Raw genomic sequence first — 26,602 nt, forward strand, 5'->3', positions numbered from 1 at the left:
TTTTTCTATGTTAATGGACAAATTTGCCTTTTTCAGACGAGTAGCTACATCACGAAGACTTCGGAGATGAGCCCCGAATGTATCGTTTACCACGACTATATCGTCGAGGTACACAAATACATTCGGTTCCAGTTCACCATACCCCAAGACTTCATCCATTAGCCGAGCCAATGTTGCCGGACTATTAGCTAATCCAAAAGGTAATCTGGTGAACTGGAAAAGTCCTCTCCCTAACACCGAGAAGGCTGTATACTTTCGTGAGTCGGGTTCAAGTGGTATCTGTAAGAAAGCTTTCGACAAGTCGATCGTAGACAAATACTTACTTGTTCCCAACCTACTCAGTATACGGTCCTGATGAGGGAGAGGATAGGCATCTCTCCTTGTTCTTTCGTTAAGACGTCGTGCATCTAAACACAGTCTTACTTCTCCTGTAGGTTTTAAGACTGGTACTGTGCTCATAGACCAATCGCTTCTACTTCTTTCTATCACCTGTTGTGCTAACATTTTGTCTAATTCCTTGTTAATTTTTCTCTGCATCTCTGGAGAGGTGGGGTAAGGATTCAAGCGAACTGGGGGAAAATTTTTAAATTCTTCTTTCAGTTCAATTTTGTGAGAGATCATCGTAGTGATATCGAGCATCTCCCCCTCCACTGCAGTCTTAAACAAACCCTTCACCACTTCTAATTCTTCTCTCTGTGATTCACTCAGTTCATCATCTCCCTTATCTTCATCTTCTGTATTACCCTCTTCATCGATATTACTCATCTCAAAACATTCGTGATGATTCGGGATCATCGGCTGTAAATTAAATATTTTCCAAAAATCTTCGTATCCCAAAATCAGTCTTTGCTTAAGTTTCGGAGCGATAAGCGCTTGAACGATTCGTGTTTTATTGTTGAACGTAATCGGTGTATTCACGTATCCCTCAATCTCAATCGGAGTGCCTGTAGCTGTTTTTGCCTGAACATTTGATGAAAATTTTCTTAATTTTAAATCTCTGATTAGTTTGTGAGAATCCTTACCGAGAACTGTTTTTTGCGCTCCGCTGTCCAACAGCCCGATAATTTTCTTACCCATGATATCTACTTCTACGAAAGGACGTGCATCTCCCTCGACTTGGATCAATAGTTCTTCCACGATTTCATTGGTGTAATCTTCGTTAGAAACCGACTCCAGATTGTAGATAAAAAAATCTAATTTGTTTGTGTGATTGGGAGGAATTCTGAGATTGTTTTCAGCCTTCTCCCTTAGACTGAATTGTTGTCGTTTTTTGGACAATATGGACAGACTATAGTAAATACATCTGGGAATCCACATATCCGACAAAACTTTTGTCTTGCTTGATTACAATCTGCATAGTGGTGACCATGCATTTTGCAATTGTAACAAGTGCCGATGGCTGGACGTTTGTATTGTTCAACCAAAAGTTTCAAGGTGCCCTTGGATGAACCTTCCATGGGTTCAAAAGGAACATTCTGTTTTTGACTTCTTTTTCCGTTAGTGTTATCTACATATTTAGATTGGTTAGGAAAATGAGAATTTTTATCTTTCTCTTTGGTGATACCATACTTCTGTATCGGTTTATTGTTCGGATCAGTTTTGTTGGTGGATGAGATTTCGTTGACCTGATTATAACGTGATCGTACAGGGTTCTCAGATGTTTTCTGAAAATTAAAACAATTGTTTTCATCGACTACTCTTCCATATCGCTTAAGTCTGGATAACGAGTTTATATTCGCTCCAGTCATAGCGTTTTTATATTCAAAACGCATGTTTCTCCATACGATATTAAACTTTCGTCTATCTGAAATTGGACGTGTCATCGATTGAAATAGCTTCTGTATGTCGTGGAAAAAATCCACGAATCTTTCTCCTCGACCTTGTCGACGATTTGTAGCTTGAACCTCTAATTGAAAATCGAGATCTGGTGGAAGAAATTCTCTTTTCAATTCTGATTTTAGTTCAATCCATGTTCGAAAATCTTTATTTTCCATTCCTTCCATATACCAGTCTTTGGCTCTCCCCGTAAATAGGTGTACTGCACTTCTAAAAAGTTCTCTATCTGAAATTTCTTCTGCTCTGGATCTCATCTTAACTTCTCTTAAGAACTCTGCTAATTTACGACCGCTATCTTTCCCGTCATATTTTAATCGCCAATCCGAAACTGGAACACGCTTTAAAACTTTTCTGTATTTTCTCTCATTTTTATTTTCTCTAACTTCCCGATTTTTCCTGCGTGTACCACCTGATTTTTCTGAATGCGAGCTAATTGAATCAGAAAATTCTCTTGATGAAAGCTCGATTGAAGTCTCGGAAGAAGTGTCAGCATGTTTATGGTGTTTCAATTTTCTTTGAGATGACGGTTTCTGATCCGTCTTGCTAACCCTATGGTTTCTATTTTCGTTTTTGTTGCTATTTTTAACTATGGATTTTTTTTTTGAAATGTTTTCTGAATCTGAGGAGAATGTTTCGTGCTCGCTTTCTACTTTTACCTGTTGCGTTTTAACAACTTTTTCCACGATTTTTTCCTTGCATTCCTCAACTGGGAAACCAGATTGATTTTGAGGAAATTGCAATTTAGAGAATTCTTGTTCGTTCTTAATTTTTTTGTTTAGATTAACAAGAACTTTCTCAAGACGTTTTTTCTTTTCTACACTCTCTTCAGCTTTCTTAATCCTAGCTTTCTCCAACAAATTTTCCGTTTCTCTACGATCCTTTTCTTGCTCATTTGTTTGCACGACAAAATTCTTCAAAATCTGTATCAAATCGTTCACATTTTCAACTGTTCCTTGATCATATTCAGAAAGTTTGTTCATGATGTCTTCTGATGTTATGAATAATTTTTCCGTATCATGAAGTTCTAACACCCCTGCTACCCCTTCGCTAGCTTCCTCCTGATCTACAATTTCTCTCAATTCTATTCCCCCAGCTGTCTCATTCAACGTTTCAATTTCGTTTCGTACTTCTTCTAAAGCTTTATTCAAATCTTGCTCTAATTGCTCTGACTCATTATCATCTTCCCCGGAAAATGCGATATCTGGGAAGTGTTTAGAAAATACATGAGTGGCTTGTTTGGCTAAATTCATTATTTCCGACAAATACTTTCGCGATTCAAGAGCGCGTGAGAGTAAAAATATTCTCACTCTGTAATGAACCAAACGAGTCTTTAATTTTTCTTTCATATGACGAGTGACCTTCGGACTTTCTAGCAGTCCATCAATGGCCAATAATTTCGATTTAATAATCGAGATTTCATCTGGAATCTGTCTCCATGTTGGAGAGTGAGTTACACAAAAAGAATCCATCTCCTTTTCTTGCCGCATACGATCTTTCAATTTCCTCCTTTTCACGCTTTCGTGTTCATCGAAACCGAATAAAATGTTTCGAATCACTAACTCGTGCTCAACTTCATCGATTAATAGATGAGACACATCCATACATTTATACATGGTTTGCAAATCCATTGTCGGATTTTTGGGTGGAAAATTCGGGGTGGTAAGTATTTGAAATCACACCAGCAAACCGTTGATAATAAATGCAAATAGAATTAAACGATATTTTATCTCAATATTATACTGTGTTTTATTATTGAAAAAATCAATTAAAAGGACGAATCAAGACCCATTAAACGATTCAATATCCACATGAATTATATGTATTCTTCGCGATCACCGATTTTCGGTAAATTCACTGTTGGAAATATTCCCTTTTATGAACGTGCGCGCACTAGTAAGCACAGTTGGCACAGGTAGATTTGGTGAGTTGGCTGAGTCAGCCGACCGCATGAGTAGTTAACCTCTAATCTGTCTTCCGAAAATCGCGCACACTCCTATGTTATTGTATAACCTGATCTTTCACCTGTCTTTTGTTGGGTTAATTTGTACTTCCGATTAGTCCAGAATATTAAGTTGGGCGCCAATTATTACTGCTCACTCTCGGTCAGATGGACCTCGACAAAACCTCTAGTCCCTGGTCTAGCCACGGGGACTGTCTGAGGCGGGTTCCAACACCTCTTTTCCTGGCTAGCTCGAGCGTGGGATTCGGAGATCCCAAGGTCGGCTCACATGGACACTTCCGGAAGCACACAAAACACCAACTTTCCGTTTTTATATTATATTTTAAATAATCTGACTTACAATCTGTAATTGTGTGTAGTGTGTGTTCGTCGGCCGGCCGGCTTCGCTGGTCCTCTGGTTCTCGTCGTTTCCCTGGTCGATGATTCTGGTGGGCTGGGGGCTGGATCGCGCGTTGCTGGATTGTTGCGAATATGCACAATGGCGTTCAAGGCTTAAGCCTAGTACAATGGGTCCTGATCCTGTTACTTTCCAGTTTCCTTCAACTGTCGTCTTTTTTTCTGCCTTTTTTTTTCATCCAATTTCAGCTTCAACTTCAACTTTTATACTTTCACTGAACTCGATAATAAATTATTTAACTTTTTTTTTCCAGGTCCTTTTGGTTTGGCGGTCGCAGTGGAAAAGCTCTAGGCAATCTTCCTAGTATTTTTCCCAGCCTCATCATTGCCCCCTTCCAACATCCAGCCTCCCAGTCCACCCTGTCGATCATATCTTGCCCCATAATATATGTCTGTATGTGTTTCTGTGTAACCTCCTCTCTGTCTCCCTAACTGTTATAATTGTTATCAGTGTCATCTATGTGCGATCTAGGAGGAGTCATAGGGCAAACTACCCACAACGGTAACACAGCCGACAAAGAGGTATTAACGTTCAAAACCTTGCACTCCGGCGTCACTCTCTCGTTTTCGAAACATTGAACTTACACCCCGGTACAGAAACAAAAGACGTAGTCCTACGTCAAAATGTATTTTATATGTTTATAAACCCCAACAAAATATTCGTATACGGATTTTTACGTGTTGAACTTCTACAGGCAGGGATGGTAAAAAATCACATTCAACGATCATGAATAAGTATATCTCTCTAATCGGATGTTTTTAAATCACCCCCAGCAGGCGATGCTCTTTTATTCTTCATATGTACACAGAGAGAACACTTGGAACGGTGAGCTACCAAGATCTCAAAAAAGCAATATGAAAGCGGAATCCCCACTGCTTGCACTCTCGAAGCATTACTTTTACTACTCAAGTTTTATCGTAAGTGCAAGCCACAAACGATTAATCCCATTCCATAGAGCGGATGATGAGTTCTTGATCGTAAAGTGTACAAGAGACGATCAACTAAAATCTTACGACACTCATCGAGGGATTTTTGATTCTCTATTGCACTGACCGCAGTGAGTGGCTGACTCAGTCTCGTGTCGATTTTATTTTGCTGTCGTCTCCCGCCCGATAAACAGCAGACGGGTAATGGATGCAATTGATTACTTTTATTACCAGCAGATTTGGGCGAATCTCATCCCGCCCAAAATCGCTTTTTAGATTCCAATAATTCTGAACATTCACATTTCTCTCCAAATAATTTTTCCAATAGTAATTCAATTAGTGACTTCACGAAACACCTTTCGAATTCGATTAAATTTCAGACCCTTTTTTATTTTGTAGATAAAACGGATCACATATTTGATTAATTCAATTCTGTGTGGTTACGTTCTTCGTTGCGAATAAATGTAATGAATTAGTATGGACATATGTTATTCATATATAGTGGACTTCCGACATATGTGGCAGTAGATTTATCGAACGACTAATGTTTTTTTATATCCCTTCAAACTTGTTGCATCTCTCAAGTGTACATACTGCTTTGATCGCAGATTTGCATGGTTGAATCTGGTTAATTTCAGGTATTCAATCATCATATTGTCGAATGAATACTGTTGGAACAATAGGTATCGCAGCAAATGATTATCAACATCCTACCTTATCATCAAACGGTATGCGAAGAATTTCAGTGAACTGACGGCATTGGAATATATGCTTTGTGAGGACCACACAATTATTATCAGAGCGAATAAACGTTCGACTGGAAGTCATGAACATTAATTCAATGTGCCCAAGATAAATTTATTCTTTGAAGGTCATTAACCTTTCTAAAGATCGTCTGGAATAACCTGTCCAACACCTTATGATCGTAATATTGTTTTTGCTATTATTCTGATGTTTCATAACACGGCACTCTATTGATTATTCGCCGAAAATGAATAGAAAATATCCTTGAAGTTAGCCTACGGTTTTAGTAGCAGTGCAATATGGTGAGCCAGTCTCGCAAGACCACGTGTTCGATGTCGTAATAGCCTTGGCCAATAACGCATTTACATTAACTCATAAAATTAGTGATTTGAGGGGGATTATTGTTTGTTATTGTTATTGTTATCTGAGAAATCCTCTGTGAAACATGAAACATTAAAGTCGTCCTATCTGCTGTAGCGCATTTTTTTATTTTACCCAGTTTCATCGAAGTAAACGCGCTCGGAAAGGAAAATTGAACGCCCGGACGAGAGAGCGAGAATCGTAAAGCGTACGTCATAGAGACACTCATTCTCATGGAGCAAATTCTTGTTAGGAGTTGAAAACAAAACGAGGAAGGAGAGTAACTCAATTATTCGAACTAGTTTCAGTCTAGCAATGCTTTGGTCAACTCAGAGTTACCAAGAGAAAATCATTTGGTTATGATGGGTGAGGATTAATAGTTATTCGCAGTTTGCACAGATTGCGATCTGTGCAGTTTGCGATTAATCGTAAATCACATCATGCTCCCTTGTTTTCCATCCTTGTCTACAGGTATTTTATTGAGCAGTGCGCCGTACAAGAATACGGTGTACTTCAGAAGCGGAGTCTTTGATAAAGTAACGCAGTAAATTTTCTTACCAGCACTGTTTTTTGAAGAACTGAACATAAAAAAATGTAGCGAAAGAACAAACATTGATTTTTAAGCTTCCTTATCGAATCTACAAATCCGCTACTATCTAAAAGTACGTATAAAGTTCTCGTAACGTCATCTGGTAAAAAACAACTAGAGTCTATTTAAACTTCGATATATATTTATTAAATAACTAGCTGACCCGGCAAACTTCGTCACGCCCAAAATTTGTTTTTGTTATCAATACCTTCAGACATTCACGCGCAAGTTCATGAGTCCAATCACAGAACTGTTCTAATCGACCTCGTTGAATTTACCTCTCACTAAAAAAATCCTAGTACTTCTACCAAAACTCATCATTATAATATTAAATTATTTGCTTGATTTAGATAGAGTAATGCAGAAATTTGTGTTTCATTTGTATGGTAGCCACCAACCCCCCCCCCCCCCCCCTAAGAGAGGGGGAGGAGTATCTAACCACCAAAAAAACATTTATTGCACCCTAAAACCTTAACATGCCTAATTTGGTTTCTTTGCTTGATTAATTCTCGAGTAATGCAGAAATTTGTGTTTCATTTGTATGGCAGCCCCCCTAAGAGAGGGGGAGGAGTATCTAACCACCAAAAAAACATTTATTGCACCCTAAAACCTTAACATGCCTAATTTGGTTTCTTTGCTTGATTAATTCTCGAGTAATGCAGAAATTTGTGTTTCATTTGTATGGCAGCCCTCCTAAGAGAGGGGGAGGAGTATCTAACCACCAAAAAAACATTTATTGCACCCTGAAACCTTTACATGCCTAATTTGGTTTCTTCGCTTGATTAATTCTCGAGTAATGCAGAAATTTGTGTTTCATTTGTATGGCAGCCCCCCCTAAGAGAGTGGGGAGGGATATCTAGCCAACCATAGAAACATTTATAGCACCCTAAAACCTCCATATGCCTAATTTGATTTCATTTGCTCGATTAATTTTCGAGTAATGCAGAAATGTGTGTTTCATTTGAATGGCAGCCACTCCACCCCCCCCCCCCCCCCCTTAGAGAGGGTGGTGGAGTGTCTCACCACCATAGAAATATTTATTGCTCCCTAAAACCTCCATATGCCTTATTTTGTTTCATTTGCTTGATTCATTCTCGAGTAATGCAGAAATTTGTGTTTCATTTGTATGGCAGACCCTTAGAGAGAGGGGAGAGGTTTCGAACTATCATAAGAAACTTCCCCGACTCCAAAAACCCCTACATACCAATTTTCATGTTGATAGGTTCTGTAGTTTCCGAGTCCATAAGAATCAGACAGATAGAAATCCATTTTTATATATATAGATAGGTGCAATGTGCGATAACAATATCTATCATATTACTAAGGTTGTGATTCTGTCGAGAATGACATACGGCGTGACTGACCATTGGCATGAGAAACCGATGGAAATTTTTTTTTTTTTTGAGCGAGATGTAGAGAAAAAATACTACAATGAACACGTTTCAGCAGTCGAGAGCAGACCCATTCGAAGGCCATACCGAAATTGAACTCCAGAAACATTTAGTGTAGGGGAAAAGGGGGGAATTTGGACCACCTAAGCAAATCGCCTAATATTTCCAAACCAATACGGTCTAAATAAAAAATGTCACATTGTATACTGGGCTACACTTGTTTTCTCTCAATAAATAATGTTTAATCATTATATAAAGCTTCAATCTACCACATATATTTCTTAAAATAAAAGGACATTACAATTTGATGCGGGGTAATTTGGACCGTCTGTGGGGTGATTTGGTCCAGTGTATGTTTCATCAAAAAAACATACTTATGTTTATGTTAAGTATTTTGGGATAATGTTACAATCAGTAACAATGTTTTGGGGTCGATACCAGGTGTCTTGGCCAGATTCCAGACCAGAAAAATTGGATTGACACCATCTCGAATTCTGTATGAATCTTTTCACTGTTGTTCGAGCATTTTTTAACACTTTCGTTGTTGGTCAAAGAAAATCCGTTCTTGATGGCCTGAGCTGCTCTTTCAAGCTCCTTCTTATTCCAACATTGTCTGCCCATTCTCTTTTTGTAATTCTGTGACATCTGGAATCAATTAGATCAAAGAAAAGCCTCAAACCTGTAGGACCAATTCACCCCACAGAAACGTATCCCACACAGAAACGTCACCCCAAACAACACGAAAAAGTAAAATGCAATCAATTTCATTTATTTATATCAAACTTACAGTTTCACTACATCAAATTGTTCCTCTGTTTAATTAGCGGGAAAAACCTTAAAACCACTATCGGAAAACTCACATTTTTTTACGATCAAAGTGCTTGCTGTGTTTATGCTACCCTTTCCCTCTACTTGTGAAGTTTTCCCAAAGTTTTTTTTACTTTAGGTACATACGGTTCAACAATAGAAGGAAATGACATTCTAAAAAATCCAAGTTGAGCCGTAATTTTCACCCCATATGACCAAATCACCCCGTGTTACCCTACTGGATCAAACTGGAAGTTGTGTTACAATCCAGGGAAAACTTATATTTTTAATTTCTTGAATAGTTTTATATTTCTGATAAGCGTGTTACAGTCATTTGCATTTGCAGTGAAATATCATTTTGCTTCCAACAACACAATGATAATCAAAATTTAGAATCATAATTCATTGAGTGAATTTTAACTCTAAGAACGAATAGAACTAGATAAATACACAATTGTTGGCTTCAAAAATAGCCAATAAAATGTGTAGAACTGAGAGAATATGTTTACTCTCTCAGTAACTTAAATTGAACACATTATCTGATTTCAATCGTAATCGTCAGGAATGAAAACAAATGATGAACAAATGAGTGGTGATTAGTGCAACGTATCGCACTCTATATAGCTAAATAAATGAGCTGATTAATGGAATCATTAGCAATTTCCAATGAGGTTATTGTTGATGATTGAAAGAAGTTCTTCATTTAAGATACATCGTTTTCATAATGCAATCAAGTGTCTAGCATTGAGATTTAAACAATTTTTGGTATCTCGAAAAAAAAAATCTGATTAACGAAATATCTTGAGGCATACCAATAACATCAGATTCAAAGAAAAAATCTTCCGAATCCGATCCATTCAACGTCAAGTTCAGGACGTTTCCACGCGATTCAAGATTTCTCATTTCTACGATGTAGAAAGTTATTATTATGTACATTATTATATAAATAATTCATTAACTGATGTTCAACAGACAGTTCTATTTGTGTTTCATCAAAGTAAAATCAATTTCTTCTAAATTGTCGGCACGTGTCCAATTCCTAATGAATCATTTTCACTAGATTCCGCAGGGAAGGCCATGAAAGCAATCAAAAACAACTTTTGTAGTGACATTATAAATTTGAACTGACCTATCCAGCACGTTTTGAGGTTTTGTTATATTTATTCATTGAATAAAATTTAGTGTTATTCACTGACCGACGACGACTACAACGTATGCTTTAAAAAAGGAACTAATTTCGGGTGGCGATGAAAAAAAAACCTACAAAAGATAATTTAATGGAACAAATTTTCCTTAAATTCTACGTTTATTAAGACTTCTACAAAAATGCTTGGGCGCCCTGCCCAGAGGCCCTGGACGATGAAAAGATGGATGTTGGCATATTCTTCAGCATTTTGGTGATCTTGATGATCATCTGCTTCTTCGTTTTGCCCATTATTGGAGTAGATATTCCATATGAGGTTTTCCCAGAATTTTGTTATCGGTCGCAGCGAAGGGTATAACGTTTATCTTCAGCCGACCATCTCCTCCAGTGATCTATCTCTTTGCATAATGGACCGAAGCCCGATTAAAACACCACATTCTCTTTCGCGTGAAACTTCTTGATGAAGGCAGCAACTTCCGACACGTATTTCATACTATATATGTCCCCGTTCAATGCAACCCAAACAGCGGCTTGGACATTCCCTTCTCGCTGATCGTCAACCACAGAAGAACCTTCTTCGAGAACTTGGTGTGGGAGATATATTTGGCGTCGTCACTTATCTCTTTGGTGGGAGGCGTAAAGTACCCGGTCCACTGCCTGTCGTTGCTGTCCAGCGTCAAGTAGGTCTCGTCATCCATTATGGCCACGAAATCGCGCTACGCCGGAAGGATGTTTTTCACCAACACCTTTAGCCGCTCCTTCTTGATGACTGCCTGCTGTTAGACACGACCGGCCTAAACTGACTGAAGGTGAGTAACAATGGGGCCACCTTGTTCTCGGTTTTCCTCTTCCGCTTCTCCTGCACTTAACGGTAGCGCAGCACCGTTCGGCGGCCGGAACTAGACTTCCGTTCGACGCTCTCGCCTTTCACCAGAAAATAAAAGATATTGTAAATGTCGAATCGGTTATACCCGGCGGACACGAAGCGCCTCACGATATGGCTGCTGTAAATTAACTGATAAGGGTGTCGACGAATTTTTGTAGGAGGCTTCATGAACAAAGAATTGAAGGAAAATTTGTTCCATTCAATTAACTTCTGTAGTTTTTATTCCATCGCCGTCCGAGCTCAGCCCATTTTATAAAGCGTAAGTTATATTCATTGGCATAAATATTGATTATGGGCCTCCCTCACAAAATTCGTCCTGGAACACATGACCCGGTTGAATCTGAGAACCAACGAAACACGACGATTTCATCACCAGCACAGTTGAAGCAAATTGATTGGTACATTGTTATTGAGATAAGCCACAACGAAAGTTGTGATATATGTTCAAACGAATATATTCACGATTCATATCCATTTTTGGAATGAAAAGATTTTTCTATATTGTAATAGGAAAATATTAAAATCATTGTAAACAAGACAAACGTCTCAGTGTGTTCCTATTCTATTTTCTGTGTGATCTTATTTGTTACATCTAAAAATTATCGAATGAAGTTCACGTTGAAATCCAGACACACAGCGTGATGATGGCATGAAAAACATATGCCATTGAGATCTCATCACAATTGAGCGCAAACGTGACGCGATTTTATTCACAGTTCCAAGAATCTTCACGGGCGGAATGAAATAGCAAGGAACATAGCATCGCAAATTGACGTGGGATTTTTTTTAGATTGCTTATATGCGTTTAAATCGTGACAAAATAATGGTCGGATGCGCTAACTGGTTGATGTTTTTTATTGCTTGTATTTTCAGAATCCAGATGTAGTAACGGATATTAAACAACAGCATACCGTAAACTCCAATGTAGCAAAACCAAGCTATCAGAAGGCGCAACAAAATATGTGAAATCGCTAGTTTCCGAAGCTAATGCCTAAGTCGAGTAATAAAAACCGCAAAGAAAGGTCTGACATTGGATTTCAACAATTTGCAACCGGTAAGGTAGCCGGTAACAGCAACATCCAACCTTTGTGGAGCAAGTGTAACAAAACCTGGACCGGCGGCAACAACCTTGAAGCAGGGAGAAGCCTAAGCAGCAGAAAAAATGATGAAAGACGTTGAATTTCAAGACATAGTGTACGCGGTCAATGCCCGGCAAAGCTTCCGTAAGTAGATTACACACGCATATTAACAACATCTACCAAGAACATAAAAGTGTTGAAATTGGATTGGTTGTGTAAACATAAGTACAACTGCATCTTCAGTGAAGCTACAAGACTTTGTTCTCGATGATTGTAGAATGCAGAACGAGCAATCCTTAAAAGAACAGAGACGTCATGATACAATTAAATGCAATTCGACGTTTCGTGTGAGCGTGTTGTGTGTATCTGAAAAATTACATGAGAATGACGTATTCAAGTTTGTGTCTCATTTTAAACTTCTTCAAAAAAGTGTTCCTCCTTTCACGTCTTCGTATTAGCTGGTAAATGTATAATTTCTATTACATTTCAACGGTGGTAATACGAATGTTTTCGTAAGATTATTTCTTTTCATATGGAAAATTTTCAGTTGTTTATTTTTCCCGTAGGCGTCCTTCAAATTAACAAAAACAACAACCATTTAATTTAAAATTGATATTCGAACTCCCAGTGTACGTCTAATAATCACTGATAACCGATCACATGGTTCGTTCGACAATCATATTGCCTTTCCCACCTTTTCCCACCATAGCCGGTAAAATGGTCGTGCTTTATGCTCTCTCATTGAATTCCGAAATATAGATATTAGGAAGAAAGTTAATAAATAACATTATTAAAATTCAACAGAGTTGTATATTGTCGATGCTCATTTTCAACTCAAAAGTTCATAGCCGGTCAAAAGACTGCGAAAAGTTATTCTTCCGTGTTTTTGTGAAAACATAAACATGTTTTGATAAAGGTAGACTAAACACGAGTACCTACTATCAACAAAACAATTGCTCCTATGTGTTATCTGTGTTTAGTATTCATTTTCACTTTCTTTGCATACATTGACGTAAATAGTAAACATACAATATTTTCCTTTATTTTTGTTTTTCATTCGCAGTCGGTGAAAGCAGAAGGCGAACCATTCTTAAAGGCGTGAGTGGTGTTTTCCGGCATGGCCAATTATCAGCAATTATGGGTCCCTCAGGGGCTGGTAAAAGTAGCCTGTTGAATGCAATCTCTGGTTACCGGTGAGTTTACATTACTTATTAGCACGCTACAGGAATTGATTAACTCAATAGTTAAAAAATATTGGTTCTGTAACGATCCCCAAATAGTGATCCGAAAACGATCCCCATGTTTTGGAAAAAAAAGTAGCTTTTGACACGTCTCCCGAAAATCTGGAACATCTACGATTTTCGTTGGTCACTGCAAAGTCAACGCCTGAATAAAAAAAACTAGAGGAATGTTCGCATTGAAAAAAAATATTTTTAAACTTATTCTGTCTAGACATGTGAAAAATCGATGCGTTCATTTAAGGCAGTATTCTAGTATTCTAGTCTAGAAAGAAAAAAATCATTTTTTTCCTTTAATTACCGAGTTAGAGCCATTTTAGTGATGCGGTATCTAACCTGGTACGGCCATAACAATGAACTTCAAACGCATTTTTCTCGAAACTAGTTTTTTTCAAAATGGCGTACACGATATATCAAGTTCTACTGAACCGATTAATTTCAAATTTATATGAATACAATCTGAATACATCTCTCTATCGCATGAACCACTAAAAAAATGATATTTCTTAAATTTCACTATCTTTTAAAAATCGGGAAACGTAAAAAAAAACTTTTAAACAGTATTTTGTTTTTCAAGAGGCCGTCATTTTGTCAAAAAACATGTTTTTGGCTTGCCCGAGGTTCATGCGATAGCGGCATTTTTACTGATTTAGAATCTGTTCGATTCTTTGTTTCAGATAACCAGAAGGGTTGGAATCGTGTACGCCATGGCACAACTGTTTTTTGAACCCCATTACTTCATCAGCCTGTAACTATTCTGGTTATGAATATTTTTCAATTTTTGTTTTATGGTTAAATGATAGATGAACAAATAATGATATAATGGTTCGTAAAAATACTCTTTGTTTTATTTTTACTGACCTCGAAAAAACGTCCGAAATTCGTGTCTCTACCTAGAATACCCCCAAAATCGATTGAAGACATGAACGTTGCTTCGCTCACGACTAACTGCTAGTGCACGTAGTTAATGTGAGCCAAGCGAATACATTATTGTGCAACTTTTACTGCCGTTTGTTAAAATTTTAAAGCTTCGATATATGTGGACAATTAACACGTAGATGACGACAATTTTTCCTAGAAGCTGTCCCATTATTTCAGAATAATTCGGTGAATCTGGTATGGATACCATGGAAATACAGATTGATCAGATGCCGACGTATACTATTTTATCAACGAACTAGATAGTGCTATAGAAGATACTGATTATACGTTTCACATCAAAGAGCCTGGCCGGGTAAGGGAGTAAAAAGTGCCTCCAAACCAAATCATTGTATGGCAAAAATTGTAGATGATATTAAATAAGAAATTTTTGCGGTTTTTTTTAACCTCTATGTGGTTTAACATAGAATCTATAGTGAAAAACATACTTTTTCGTTTATTTCACGCCATCCTTGAGGATTCTGCGAGATAAAAAATTGAAAAAAATACCGAATGTGCATCTCACTACGGTGTATCAAGAAAAATTATCAAAAAAGAATTTCATCACAAATTTAAGTACTAAAAAAATATTGAAATCTTACTTCTCGAACCGCAAATTTATTTCATTTGATGCACTCAGATTCGACTTTGACATTCAAGTTGAACGCATTTTTTAAATCAATCGATGTTATCGCTACATACGGTTGTCAATATTTGCCTAATCATCAAACGGTATGCGTAGAAATTCAGTGAGATGAAGATATTTTTATTTTATTTTATTCAATCGTTATCAACAGGCAGTATTGTGCCCTAATGATATTAATGAAAATTAAACCCGTAGCGTCCCGTAAAGCTCGAGATTGAACCAGAAGGTTGATGTTCTCCAGAATCACTGGACATTCTGTCCTAGCCAATAGCAAATCATATACAAATAAGGCGCGGTTCACATCCCTTCGCACGTGCGACGTGTCAAGAGCCATTAGTTGGCACCGGCTTTCGTAGCTAGGTAGCTGATGGGGATTACTCCTGGGTAATCGTCTTAAGGCGAACCGAACAAATCGCTTTTTTACGGCTTCGATTCAGTTGACTCCGTTCAGATAGTGCGGATTTCAAATTACTGAACAGTATTACAGACTTGAGCGAACTAGAGCACTGAACACAGATTTAAGGCATGTACATCGGTGAAATCCCTCGCAGTGCTTTTCCATAGTTGATATGTGTTTCAAAATTCAGTTTATAGTTTGAATACACTCCTAGATCCTCCACGCAGTCGAGTTCAGTTAGCGGAGCGTCGTCGAGAGAATAGTTGTAGCGAATAGGATCTTTTCTTCTCGTGAAAGTTATCGTGGAACATATGCTTGGATTTAGCATCACACGATTTTCCACGCACCATTTCTGAAAAGCTTCTAGTTGTTGTTGAAGAAATGAGGCGTCAGCCTCCATATTGACGTGGAAAAATATTTTCAAATCATCAGCGAAAGATGAGGGCCCTCCAGGACGAAATTTACGTCATTGAAACAGATAAGAAATATCAGAGGGCCGAGATGACTCCCCAAGCCCCAAGCCAAGCATGTCCAATTTACGCACTGTAGTATCATGGTTGATTTTGTCGAAGGCGGCGGACAGGTCAGTGTATATCGCATCCGTTTGGGACGCACCGCAGGACATTTCGTCAGCAATATATGTCGTAAACGAAAATAGATTCGTTGTGGTGGAACGCTTCGGCACGAAACCATGTTGATCGATAGATATGTAATGTTTACAGTGAGTGAATATCGATTTGATGACTACTAGCTCAAACAGTTTAGAAACCGCGTTCAGAGCGGAGATTCCTCGGTAGTTGTCGACGTTTCTTCTATAGTCTTTTTTATGAACCGGAAAAATGAAAAAATGCAGTTTTGAGTCGACAAAGTTCAGTAGTCTGCCACGGTTGATGAGTGGATGATCGTATGAACTTCTTCGGAACATGCCTGTCGATTAGATAGATCAAAATGTTCGTGTAGGTTTGGACTGCAACATCGACGTCGTCCTTGTCTAAAATTTCATACCAGTCAATATCTAAAATCCCATCAATTATGCTATTAAAGTACTTTTAAAATCGTAGTGGACGGCGGTAGGAACGATACTGAAACTATTCACACTGATGTTCGTAGTGAAGTGGAGGATGATGAGGTGCTGATTTCACTAAGGGTACAGGTGCTACTGATAACATCTGAGCTTCATCTGGTTTGCCACGAAGCAGAGATCGAGCATACGGTCATTTTCATTTCTAATAGAATTGATTTGTTGAAGCAAATTATAGCTGTAACCGTCAAGTAAGTCGATCGTCCAAGCACGGAAGGATGAATGGGAAGATCGGCGTACAAAAATTTTCCAGATTCAAATTGTCACTTTAAATTTGGGAGATTGAAATCACCAAATACAACAATTTCATCAGCTGGAAGCGCACGTGAAGCTATTGTCGACACCGATTGTACATGCGCATCAATCAATGGAACATCTCGAGGACGATCAGGAGGGATATAAATTGCGCAGAGATACATCTTCCTACTTTCTTTTTATGGTTTTATGGAAACCCACACTTGTTCAACGCAGGACCATCCGGATTCTTTAATTAGCTGAGCTTTCAGTCGTTGGTGGACGGCTGCGAGAACACCACTCCCGGATGACTTTGTGTAGTTGAATTTAGCTTGGGCCGTGCGGAAGACTTAAAAGTTCTGCCCACAAACTTGATTAGACAGGGTGTGGTCGTCAAGCCAAGTTTCCGTCAGAGCGATGATGTCGTAGCAACCATCTGAGCACGTGAGACGATACTCGTTGAGACGGATGTTGACCAATGCTCAGTACGTTGGTGAATTGACGTACGTACCGTACTTTCGTTTACTGGAAAGCGAAGGTCCATCAGCAGAATCAAAACTGTCTGAATGGTAGTACTTGTCTTGGGTAGGCGGATGTGAGACCCCTATCCGTTCATCGACAATAGGACCGGAACGACTCTGACGACAGGATACCTCAAAGGGCGCAACTGTGTCGAGCGGCTTCGGGGCTCCCATGGAAACTTTTGCAATGCATTCCGGTTCCAAATACTTCCTGGTTGAATTAACTAGGCTGGTTCCGCCGGGGTTGAGTTGAGGATACGTGGTATCGCTGAAAACGGGTCCAAATACAAAAAACGAAGAAGCGGTATAAAGTTTATACTTGCCAGAGTTAGCAAGTTGGAAGACTCCCTCACCAACTCCTATCACAGGAACGGAACGACTGGGATGGCTGGAATGGTCGGTGTAACTAGAAAAGCAGCAGTTCGCGACTGTGTCGGGAGGCTCGGGGGCTTCCATCAAGCTGTTTGCCGTTTGTAGATGAGATTGAAGATATGACAAAGAGCTTATTGCGATGGAGTAGCTATGAAGGAATATCTTCCAATACCGTCTTGAATAACTAAGCCAAAGCGTTGTGTTCGTACCCCCTTTTGTAGTCCGTGGTGAAAGGTGTCCAAAACTCATTATTTGCGCACTACTCCTAAGTGAAACGCTTTCTTGTGCAGCCGTTTCTCACAAACCAGTTAACGTCACGAGTCCATGCGAAGGATGTGCCGAACCTTCAACATATGCTACGAAGTGTTGGATTCGGTAGAATTTTTAATTAATATGTGTAGTATAAGCTGATATGTTTGTGTAATTGGGGTGGTTATTCTGTTCACCTGTTGACAATAAATAAATAAATAGATGGATTTATATAGAAGTAGTTTGAATTCTAGTTTCAATTTCGACTTCTTCACGATTAGTCAATCCCCTTTATGCCACGCGGCGAATGAGGTGAGATGGCACTGCATTCCCGTAGGCGAATGGCGTGACTACAGTTTGTCACTCAGAGAGATTTGAAGTCATGTCCTCATATGTTCTCGACTCAATATCAAACTTAGGTATCAAAAAGAAGTTGAAAAGTAAGGTAGCTTCCATAATGAAGTGAGAAACTTTGCTATCTCACGTTACTCGCCGCGTGGAATAAGGGGGAATGTATTTGATTTGCTCGTATCTTTAGTTGCGTTTTCTTTGCTTTTATAGCCATATAGCCTCTTCCGGGTTAGACAACGATCTAGGTGCAATTTAATCCAATTGGAGCGCTGCAGATCCATTGAATTTGATTTGTGAACATGTGTTCTCATCAAGTGTGAACGTCATGTGGACACATTCTGTTCTGTTTACTTTAATTCTCCACTTTTGAAGCCACTTTTCCACTACTGTCATATGTATACCGCTAGATCGGGTAGTTTCTTGATCATCTGTCCGTTGATGTGGTCAATCCTTGGTGACTTCTTCACATTGATGTGATTTTTGATAACATGCCTCGCCAGTCAATGTTTTATTTTTATGTTTTGTTTCGTTTTGTAGCATTAAGACGCGTCCACATTATGCCGAATGACCTGTACCAGGCGGCATATTCGGTTCGTTATGTGATGTGGACGCCACATCGGGTGCACGAAGCCCAAGCCCCAAGTCGTCACGAACACATGAAGCACAATGTCGTCAACGCTAATTTACTTCGCTTTGTTTTGGTTCGACTTTCTCGAATCGGACCCACTTGTTTCGGGTTGGGTTCGATTTGTTTCGAGTCGATTTTCGGCACGTCGGCAAGCCCGGCCGGTACCTCCACATTTAGTCGGCTTACCGGGCGGCCAAGGCCGCTCGGCGTAATGTTGACGCGTCTTTAGGAAATTCGAGTGTTTCTTAATTAGGTGCCGATTGATTCGGAGTGAAGACTTTTTGAACATGGTTTGCAAAAGAAGCTACTTCTTCATTATCACTTCTAGCCCATTTCCCAGAGGCCATTCTAAACGGCCGACCCGCCGTCGGAAGCGGCGGTGTCTCGCACGCAAACCTGGGATCCACTGATTGCCCGGTTAGTTTGAAACATAGGATACGATCCTTTAGCAATGTCCGACCGAGCTCTAGCGAGCGTCGGACGGTATACGTCTGCCCGGGGCGTTACGTTTGCCTGGGGCGATACGTTTGCCCGGTTAATTCTTGTTTTGAAATACAATACCGCGCCACAATATTTATAGCCTACTACACATTTTATAAGCGGTGGTTTCTGTTGCAGTCGTTTTCTGTGGCGATTTATTCCGGGAACCTGAGTATTCGTATAGAAAATGGAAAAAGAGGAATATAGTATTATGATCAAACATTGTTTTTTTGATGGGAAAACTCCTGAACAATCAATGCAGTGGTTGACGAAATGTTATTCCACTTCTGCTTCTTCGAGAACAACAGCGTTTGCTGACCGTCGGCCAAAAACAGCGGCGCGTTGATGATTCAACAGCGTTGTTGAAGCTTCTTTCGGTGGTTTGTGACAATGGATGAAACGTGGATCCATTACCACACTCCTGAGTCCAATAGGCAGTCCGCAGAGTGGCACTGAGGCATATTTCGAAGACTTAGACGTTTCGTACTACAGAAAGGGAATCGAATTGCTGGAAACTCGCTCTACGAAGAGTTTTGCCCTCGAAGGAAACTTTGTTTTCATTAAAAATCCCGGGACGTTTCAGTCCATGTAGTAGCTCTCTTAGTTTACGTTGTAAATTTGAAGTTGTTTTTTTTATTTTCTAGCGATAGTTTGTTTTGCCAGATACGTCTTAGTCATCGCTCTTCTGCAAGTGATGCTTTTATATAGGAGGCAGATTTTTTTTGTACAGATCTGAAAGACCGATTAAACGCTCACGCAAAAAAAATCGAATAGCTCCTTATATATTTTTTTCGCTCCGTCGATGGTAACAATGCATTCCGCACTTCGGGACAATAATATTCGGCTACTCGTTCAGTCTGATCGGATGGTTTTCAGTGTCAAGATGTACAATTTACAAGAACGTGAATACGATTTTTAGTGAAATCGTATTACTCGTAAGTTGTGCATGAAGAATTTCGTTCACCGTTTAAAACGCTTTATCGAAAAAAGGGGTGGTCACATCGAAAGTGTCCTAAAATAAGCTTTATTTTCGTTTTTAAAAAAATTAAAATCGATTCCCTTTTGTAGACGTTATTAAAATTTGTTGCGTGAGCGTTTATTCTGAAAGACCTTGTATTTCTGGGTCTTCATAGGTGGGATAACTATCTTTTTTAGCTTGGATATTTAAAGTACTGTGACGGTGCCATAATTAGTGTGCCCCTCCTCTTGCTGACCCGTGCGGGTGAATTGTGCCATAGAAATCCTGTGACTCTAATGTTGTAGTGATCCGTTCGTTCATGAGAAAAACATCAATGTCGTGTTGGTTTAGGAATAATGTATTTTTGTTTCATATCGCTATGAATCTCGTTTGCATTCCGAAAGCAAATTTTCATGAAATTTATTTTGAGCATTGCAGTTTTTGGATGAGAAGTTGCTGGCTGCGCAACATTTCTTGCATCGTTGTTTGCATAAAATTAATTCATTGCTTTGCTCCTGAGGACGCGTTAGAATTACCAAAAAAAGCAAGAGACTGATAATTAGCTGACACAGTACCGACGAAATACATATTAAAGATCGAAAAAAACTAAATGACCGATAACTTCATGAAATATGATCTTTTTCATATATCGAACAAAAAAATTCGCACAAAAAAAGGTTTTCCTGTAGATTGTTTGCACTTCCACCTTGACTTAGAATACACATTTGTTATGATCAATATAATGATGGATATATCAAGATGATTATGAACAATTATGAAAAAGGATTTGTTACTACCGTGCATCTGTCTCTAGCCTACTTTTCTACATTTTATAAACGTCATGCGAATAACTGACTATTATGGAAATTATGCCAAAGAACTAATCTTTCACCTCACAGACAACTAATACCATGTAATCAGGTGCAAATAAGTATCACGTTTGAAAATGCATAATAAAACCCTTTGGAACATCACAATGCCATAATTGCATCTTGTGGCAATGAACGCCTGGTGCGTGTCGACTGGTAAATAGCGCTGATCAATAGCGGCGTGATTCGTGACGAGAATTGCGAAGCAAGTAGTATCACGACTATGTACTAAGAATGGTTAAATGGAATGAAACGAGTAGCATATAAGAGGTTCTTGATGAAAAGGTAATCTTTCAATGCACTTCGAAAACAGTGAAGAATAATTTTGTTCATGCCCTCAAAATGACAATTAAGTTTTAACATCTCAACTTGTTAATTTGTTAAACGATTCCATAAATACCATAAACCCATCGAGCGATGAACAATAAATCAGGCAAATCTTGAACTGAAAAAAATCGAAGTCAGACAGACACAGATATTATTCATTCAACCGTATGGGCGGCTATCGACCCTTTTGTATGCTCAGCCGTTAGTCATATATATGCACTGGTGCGTAAAATTGCACAATCACGTCGCGGCGACAATCGTTGCCATTATAAGCGTAACCGCTAGTTTTCTCATCAATGAACTTCGGTGACAACTATAGCTCACGTTATTATTTTCGCCCTGGGCGCGTTGGTTGAACATACATGACAACTCACTTATGAATAGGATGCAGAAGAAAAAAAATCATGGATAAATGCTAGCTCGCCCAGAAGAAGCACAGTCTAACCTATGCTCATTTACATGCTTCTCTTCGTGCTAAGAGTGTGTAGTGAAACATTGCGTAGAACGACATGACTTCACATCTGAACTGATCTTCTTCTTCTTCAATGGCACTAACGTTCCTAGAGGAACTTCGCCGTCTCAACGTAGTATTACTTGCGTCATTTTTATTAGTACTTAGTTAAGATTTCTATGCCAAATAACACGCCTTGAATGCATTCTGAGTGGCAAGCTCTAGAATACGCGTGATCACAGTGCAAGTCGGAGGAAATTTCTTTGACGAAAAATTCCCCCGACCAGAACGGGAATCGAACCCGAACACCCGGCATGTTAGTTATGACGCTAACCACTCGGCCACGGGTGCACGAACTGATCCAATGATTGAAACTCCAGTTCATGCCGAATAGGCATAACTCAATTGCCCTAATGTTATAATTATGTTTAATGATTGTGTCGTTTTCTTGCAGAAAAACTGGCGTTGAAGGCATCGCACACCTCAACAGAAAATCTTCTTGTTATATAACACAAGACGATCATCACCAGCCCCTCCTGACGGTACAAGAACTGATGTACATTGCTTGCCAATTAAAAATAAAAGGAAGAGCAAATTACGCTAAAACAATTACGGACGTATTATCCAATCTTCATCTGGACCACCGAAGAAATGTAACCGCAGACAGACTGAGTGGTGGCGAACGGAAGCGTCTCTCTATTGCACTGGAAATGGTTGCGAATCCTTCGATATTCTTCCTAGATGAACCCACCAGTGGATTGGATGAAGTAACCGCTGCCACGTGCGTCCGATTATTCCGAGATCTTGCCAAACAGGGACGTACCGTTGTCTGTACGATCCATCAGCCATCGGCTAGAATATTTACCTATTTTGATCATATCTACGTTATCGCTAAGGGACAATGCGTCTTTCAAGGTTGTCCCCGGGCGGTGGTACCCTTCCTGTCTCACATGCGAATTGAATGCCCTCGACACTACAATCCGGCTGATTTTAGTAGGTATTTTAATTTAAGTGTGTAACATAGAGTTATGTTTTGTTCTTTTACAGTAATTGAAATCTGTGATAACGACACTCAAGAGTTGATTCCAGCTTTCACTGAAGCCATGCAGAATGGCAAAGCAATCTGCTCAAAACCACATCTAACCTCTTCTTCGTCCACAAACCATCTTCCGGAAATAGACGAGGAACCTAGGTCGCTGGAACCGATGAGCGATTTTACAATCAAGCCCACAGTTACGTCTATGATTCTGGAAAATCAACGACCCAAAGTGTCTACATTGATCCAAAAAATGAAGCAAATTACGCTGTTCTTCCACAGTCCACATGCTGCGTCAGGGTTCGTTCAATTTTGGGTCCTTTTCGGTTTGATGTGGACGAAAACGATACGAAACAAAACGGTGCTCTGGATACAGCTCATACATCATGTTATCTGTGGTACATTCATAGGTAGGTATTTCACACACATCTCACCAAGTTCTGTTTGTATGAGCAGCCTGCATGTGTTCTTTTTGGCAATAGGACTGATTTTTTTGAATGCCGCCAATGACGGAGCACGAATGTTCGATCATCTCAAGTTCTGCCTGGGCTTTTGCTTTTTCTTTTGTTACACTCAAGTGATGGTTCCAATATTGAGCTGTAAGTATGCAGTTATATTTTATATATGACGAATTTCATGCCAATTGTCTTAGGAGTTGGCATCTCCATCTCAGATAGCAGTTAAACGTTGTGGGTGTAAAAACATTGGTCATTTAAGCAACTTTGCATACTTGAAATATTCAAAAAAGAGTTAGACTACTTTTTTAGAAGGGTAAACATTTTTTTTTCATTTTTTACAAAAAAATATAACTTAAAAATTATAATATCTATAAAATTTTCTGGTCAAAGGATAAAATGTAGCAATTTATTTAAATTTCCATGAAAATCAGCAAAAAAATTGTTTTAAAACTATGCAAAAAAAGTATTACAAAAATTTAAATTCATTTTCTGGAAAACGATTTTTTTTCAATTATCAAAAAAAAAATACATGAAGCAATTGTTCAATTTCAATTTTTCAACTTAAAAACTATAAGACCTACAAAATGTTGGTTAAAATGAAATGTAGGAAATTGTTCTCATTAAAAATAATCGAACAAATGAAAATGTTGTTGTTAGGAAAACTCTTTCCCTATAGCAGTGCCCTTCTTCCGATGCATGGGTGACTTGTTGGTAATTATATGAGGCATTGATATAGTTGTTTTATTTTTTTTTTAATTTGTTTTTGGAGCTCATCATTTTACTCTTACTGAGGACCATAATCGACATTTTTTTCACCCTATCTGTTTTTTTTTATTGGGCTCAATTCAGCTGTAACAGAGCTGAATTTATTCGAGTACATTTTTGTCTCATGTTGTATATTACACTGTAGCCATTTAGACGTAAGAGTATTCCTATCTTGTCGATACACATTTTATTTATTAAATTTATTTATTTATTCATTAATTTTCGTCAAACAAATGTAGACTACATACTTATATATTAATGTTACAACGTTGTTTTCTTAAGTTAAATATTATTCCTACGGTACATGTTTCTTTTTAGCTGTTTTTTTATTCATTGTTGTGTCAATTTATTCGCAGTGCTGATTGTTCGCAGTGCTGAAACAAATTGCGTGTTCTTAGTTCACGCCCAGGTCCATAGAAATTTAATTTTTCTAGTAATTCAGCTGATTGTACTCGTTGCGAAATTGAATCATTAACGAAAGAAAGCATTGCAAATTTACGGCGTTCCTTTAGTGCTTGGATATTTATGAGCATGCAGCGTGCTTCATATGAAGGAAGTGGAAATGATGTCCAGTTCAACTTACGGAGTGCAAATAGGAGAAACTGTTTCTGGACTGACTCAGTGCGTTCTTCATGTACGACCATATAAGGGTTCCAAACGATGTTATAGTATTTCAGAATGGGCCTTACGTATGTGATATACAAAAGCTTGTTTGTATGGGTCCTGAAAGTTATGTGAGAAGCGTTTGACAAAGCTTAACACACTATTTGCCTTATTGATTACAGAGTTGTAGTGTTCTATGAATGTGAGTTTACAGTCCAAGACGACGCCTAAATCTCTAACTATTTCACATTTCTCTACATTTTGATTTCCAAGACGTATTACAATATTTGGTACATGATTTTTTCTGCTAAATATAATGGAGTTGCATTTTTTTACATTCAGTTTTAGTAGATTTTTATTACACCAAGTATGAAATACATGTATTTGGTTTTGGAATGCTTCGATGTCGTTTTCATTACCAATTTACGCGAAAAGCTTCATGTCGTCTGCATACACAAGTACATTTATACGCTTGGGAACGAAGGAGATGTCATTAACGTACAGAATGAAAAGAAGAGGACCAAGATGAGAGCCTTGTGGGACTCCCGAAGTGACTTTTACTGAATTTGAGAGAGATTTTTTTTGAAAATGAACAATTTGTTCACGATTTGTTAGATAAGAATTCAGCCAGTTTAAGAGTCCTTGTTCCATTCCAAATTTTCTGCAATTTGAAGAGTAGTAATGGAATGTCGATGCGGTCAAATGCTTTACTGAAGTCAGTGTAAAGAGCTTGTACGTGTTTGCCATTTTCCATTGCATTCAAAATGAAAGTCACAAATGCCAACAGATTAGTTGCAGTTGAGCGGCCTTTGAAGAAGCCATGTTGCATACACGTTATTCTATTCTTTACTTGTTGGAAGACTTTTTCATTCTCTATTGCTTCGAATAGTTTAGGAATGCAAGAGATAATGGCAATTCCACGATAATTACGTACGTCAGATTTAGCGCCTGATTTAAATAAAAAGATAATAAAAAAAAGATTGTTTCCATTTTTCTGGGAATATTCCAGTTTGTAGTGACATATTGAAAATGCAATATAAGGGAAGGGTGAGTTCCTCAGCCAGGTACTTCAGAAATACAGGTGCTATTCCGTCAGGTCCTGGTCCTTTCGTTCCATCTAATTTCTTTAAAGCATGGTATATTTCTTGTTGTGAATTACACAGTAGCCATTTTAGGCGTAAGAGTATTCCTATCTTATCGATACACATGTTGCTTTTTTTCGGCGTAAGAATATTCCTATTGTTCGAATGTTCACAGTAGGACCATGCACAGCGAGACTGTTGATATGAGGCTTCCATTGTTTTGTTATTAATAGTACTAATTACTGATGCAGCAGACCATAATGTGAACGGTAAGGGACTGGAATTATCGTCACATGATGATTGTTGCAACACTTGTTCGTGATGATAACACACAAAGATGGTCAGTTGAGTTATGAGCTCATGATCGTTCGCTTAGTAGCGGACACGCAACCAATTAGGCTACGAAGACCCCTCCAACAGTTGTTGATGACCATTTTATTCAGCGGTCTGCCAGAGGAGTACGAGATGTTGATCACCGATCTTGAAGCACGACCGGAGGAAGATTTAACCCTGGAGATGGTGAAGAGTAAGCTAATTGACGAGTGACAGAAGAAGCAGCGCAAAAGTGAAGAGGGAGATTCCAAAGTCGTGCTGTATGCAGACCGAAGACTTAAGAAGATCGGTGTTTTTTCTGCGAAAAGTTGGGCCACCAGAAAGCAAATTGTGAAAAATTCCGAACGTGGAAATCTGCAAAAGGAAGCGGTCCGTTAACCATGCAACTGAAAGCATTAATCAAGCAGCATAAAGCAAACCACGTGACGGAGCATGACGACGAAGATCTCTACGCGTTTCTCACTGGATATGCCAAGCAAGCCGGAA

The 26,602-nt window shown here is 38.7% G+C and overlaps 1 protein-coding gene across 2 annotated transcripts in view; it reads left to right on the forward strand.

Moving 5' to 3' along the window:
- The window catches only part of LOC129768328 (ATP-binding cassette subfamily G member 4), a 114,018-nt gene that overhangs the window by 80,977 nt on the left and 6,439 nt on the right, over positions 1-26,602 (forward strand). The window contains exons 2-7 of one of the 2 annotated variants that reach the window (XM_055769902.1): positions 10,682-10,963; positions 11,914-12,263; positions 13,183-13,312; positions 22,294-22,832; positions 22,887-23,285; positions 23,358-23,474. In XM_055769902.1, coding sequence (XP_055625877.1) covers positions 12,203-12,263; positions 13,183-13,312; positions 22,294-22,832; positions 22,887-23,285; positions 23,358-23,474 — 1,246 coding nt within the window. In that variant the 5' untranslated portion in view covers positions 10,682-10,963; positions 11,914-12,202. The remainder of the gene's footprint in view (positions 1-10,681; positions 10,964-11,913; positions 12,264-13,182; positions 13,313-22,293; positions 22,833-22,886; positions 23,286-23,357; positions 23,475-26,602) is intronic. The other variant, XM_055769899.1, reaches the window with a different exon arrangement.

Source organism: Toxorhynchites rutilus, chromosome 2 (genome assembly GCF_029784135.1).
Source record: "Toxorhynchites rutilus septentrionalis strain SRP chromosome 2, ASM2978413v1, whole genome shotgun sequence".
Classification (NCBI taxonomy): Eukaryota; Metazoa; Arthropoda; class Insecta; order Diptera; family Culicidae; genus Toxorhynchites; species Toxorhynchites rutilus.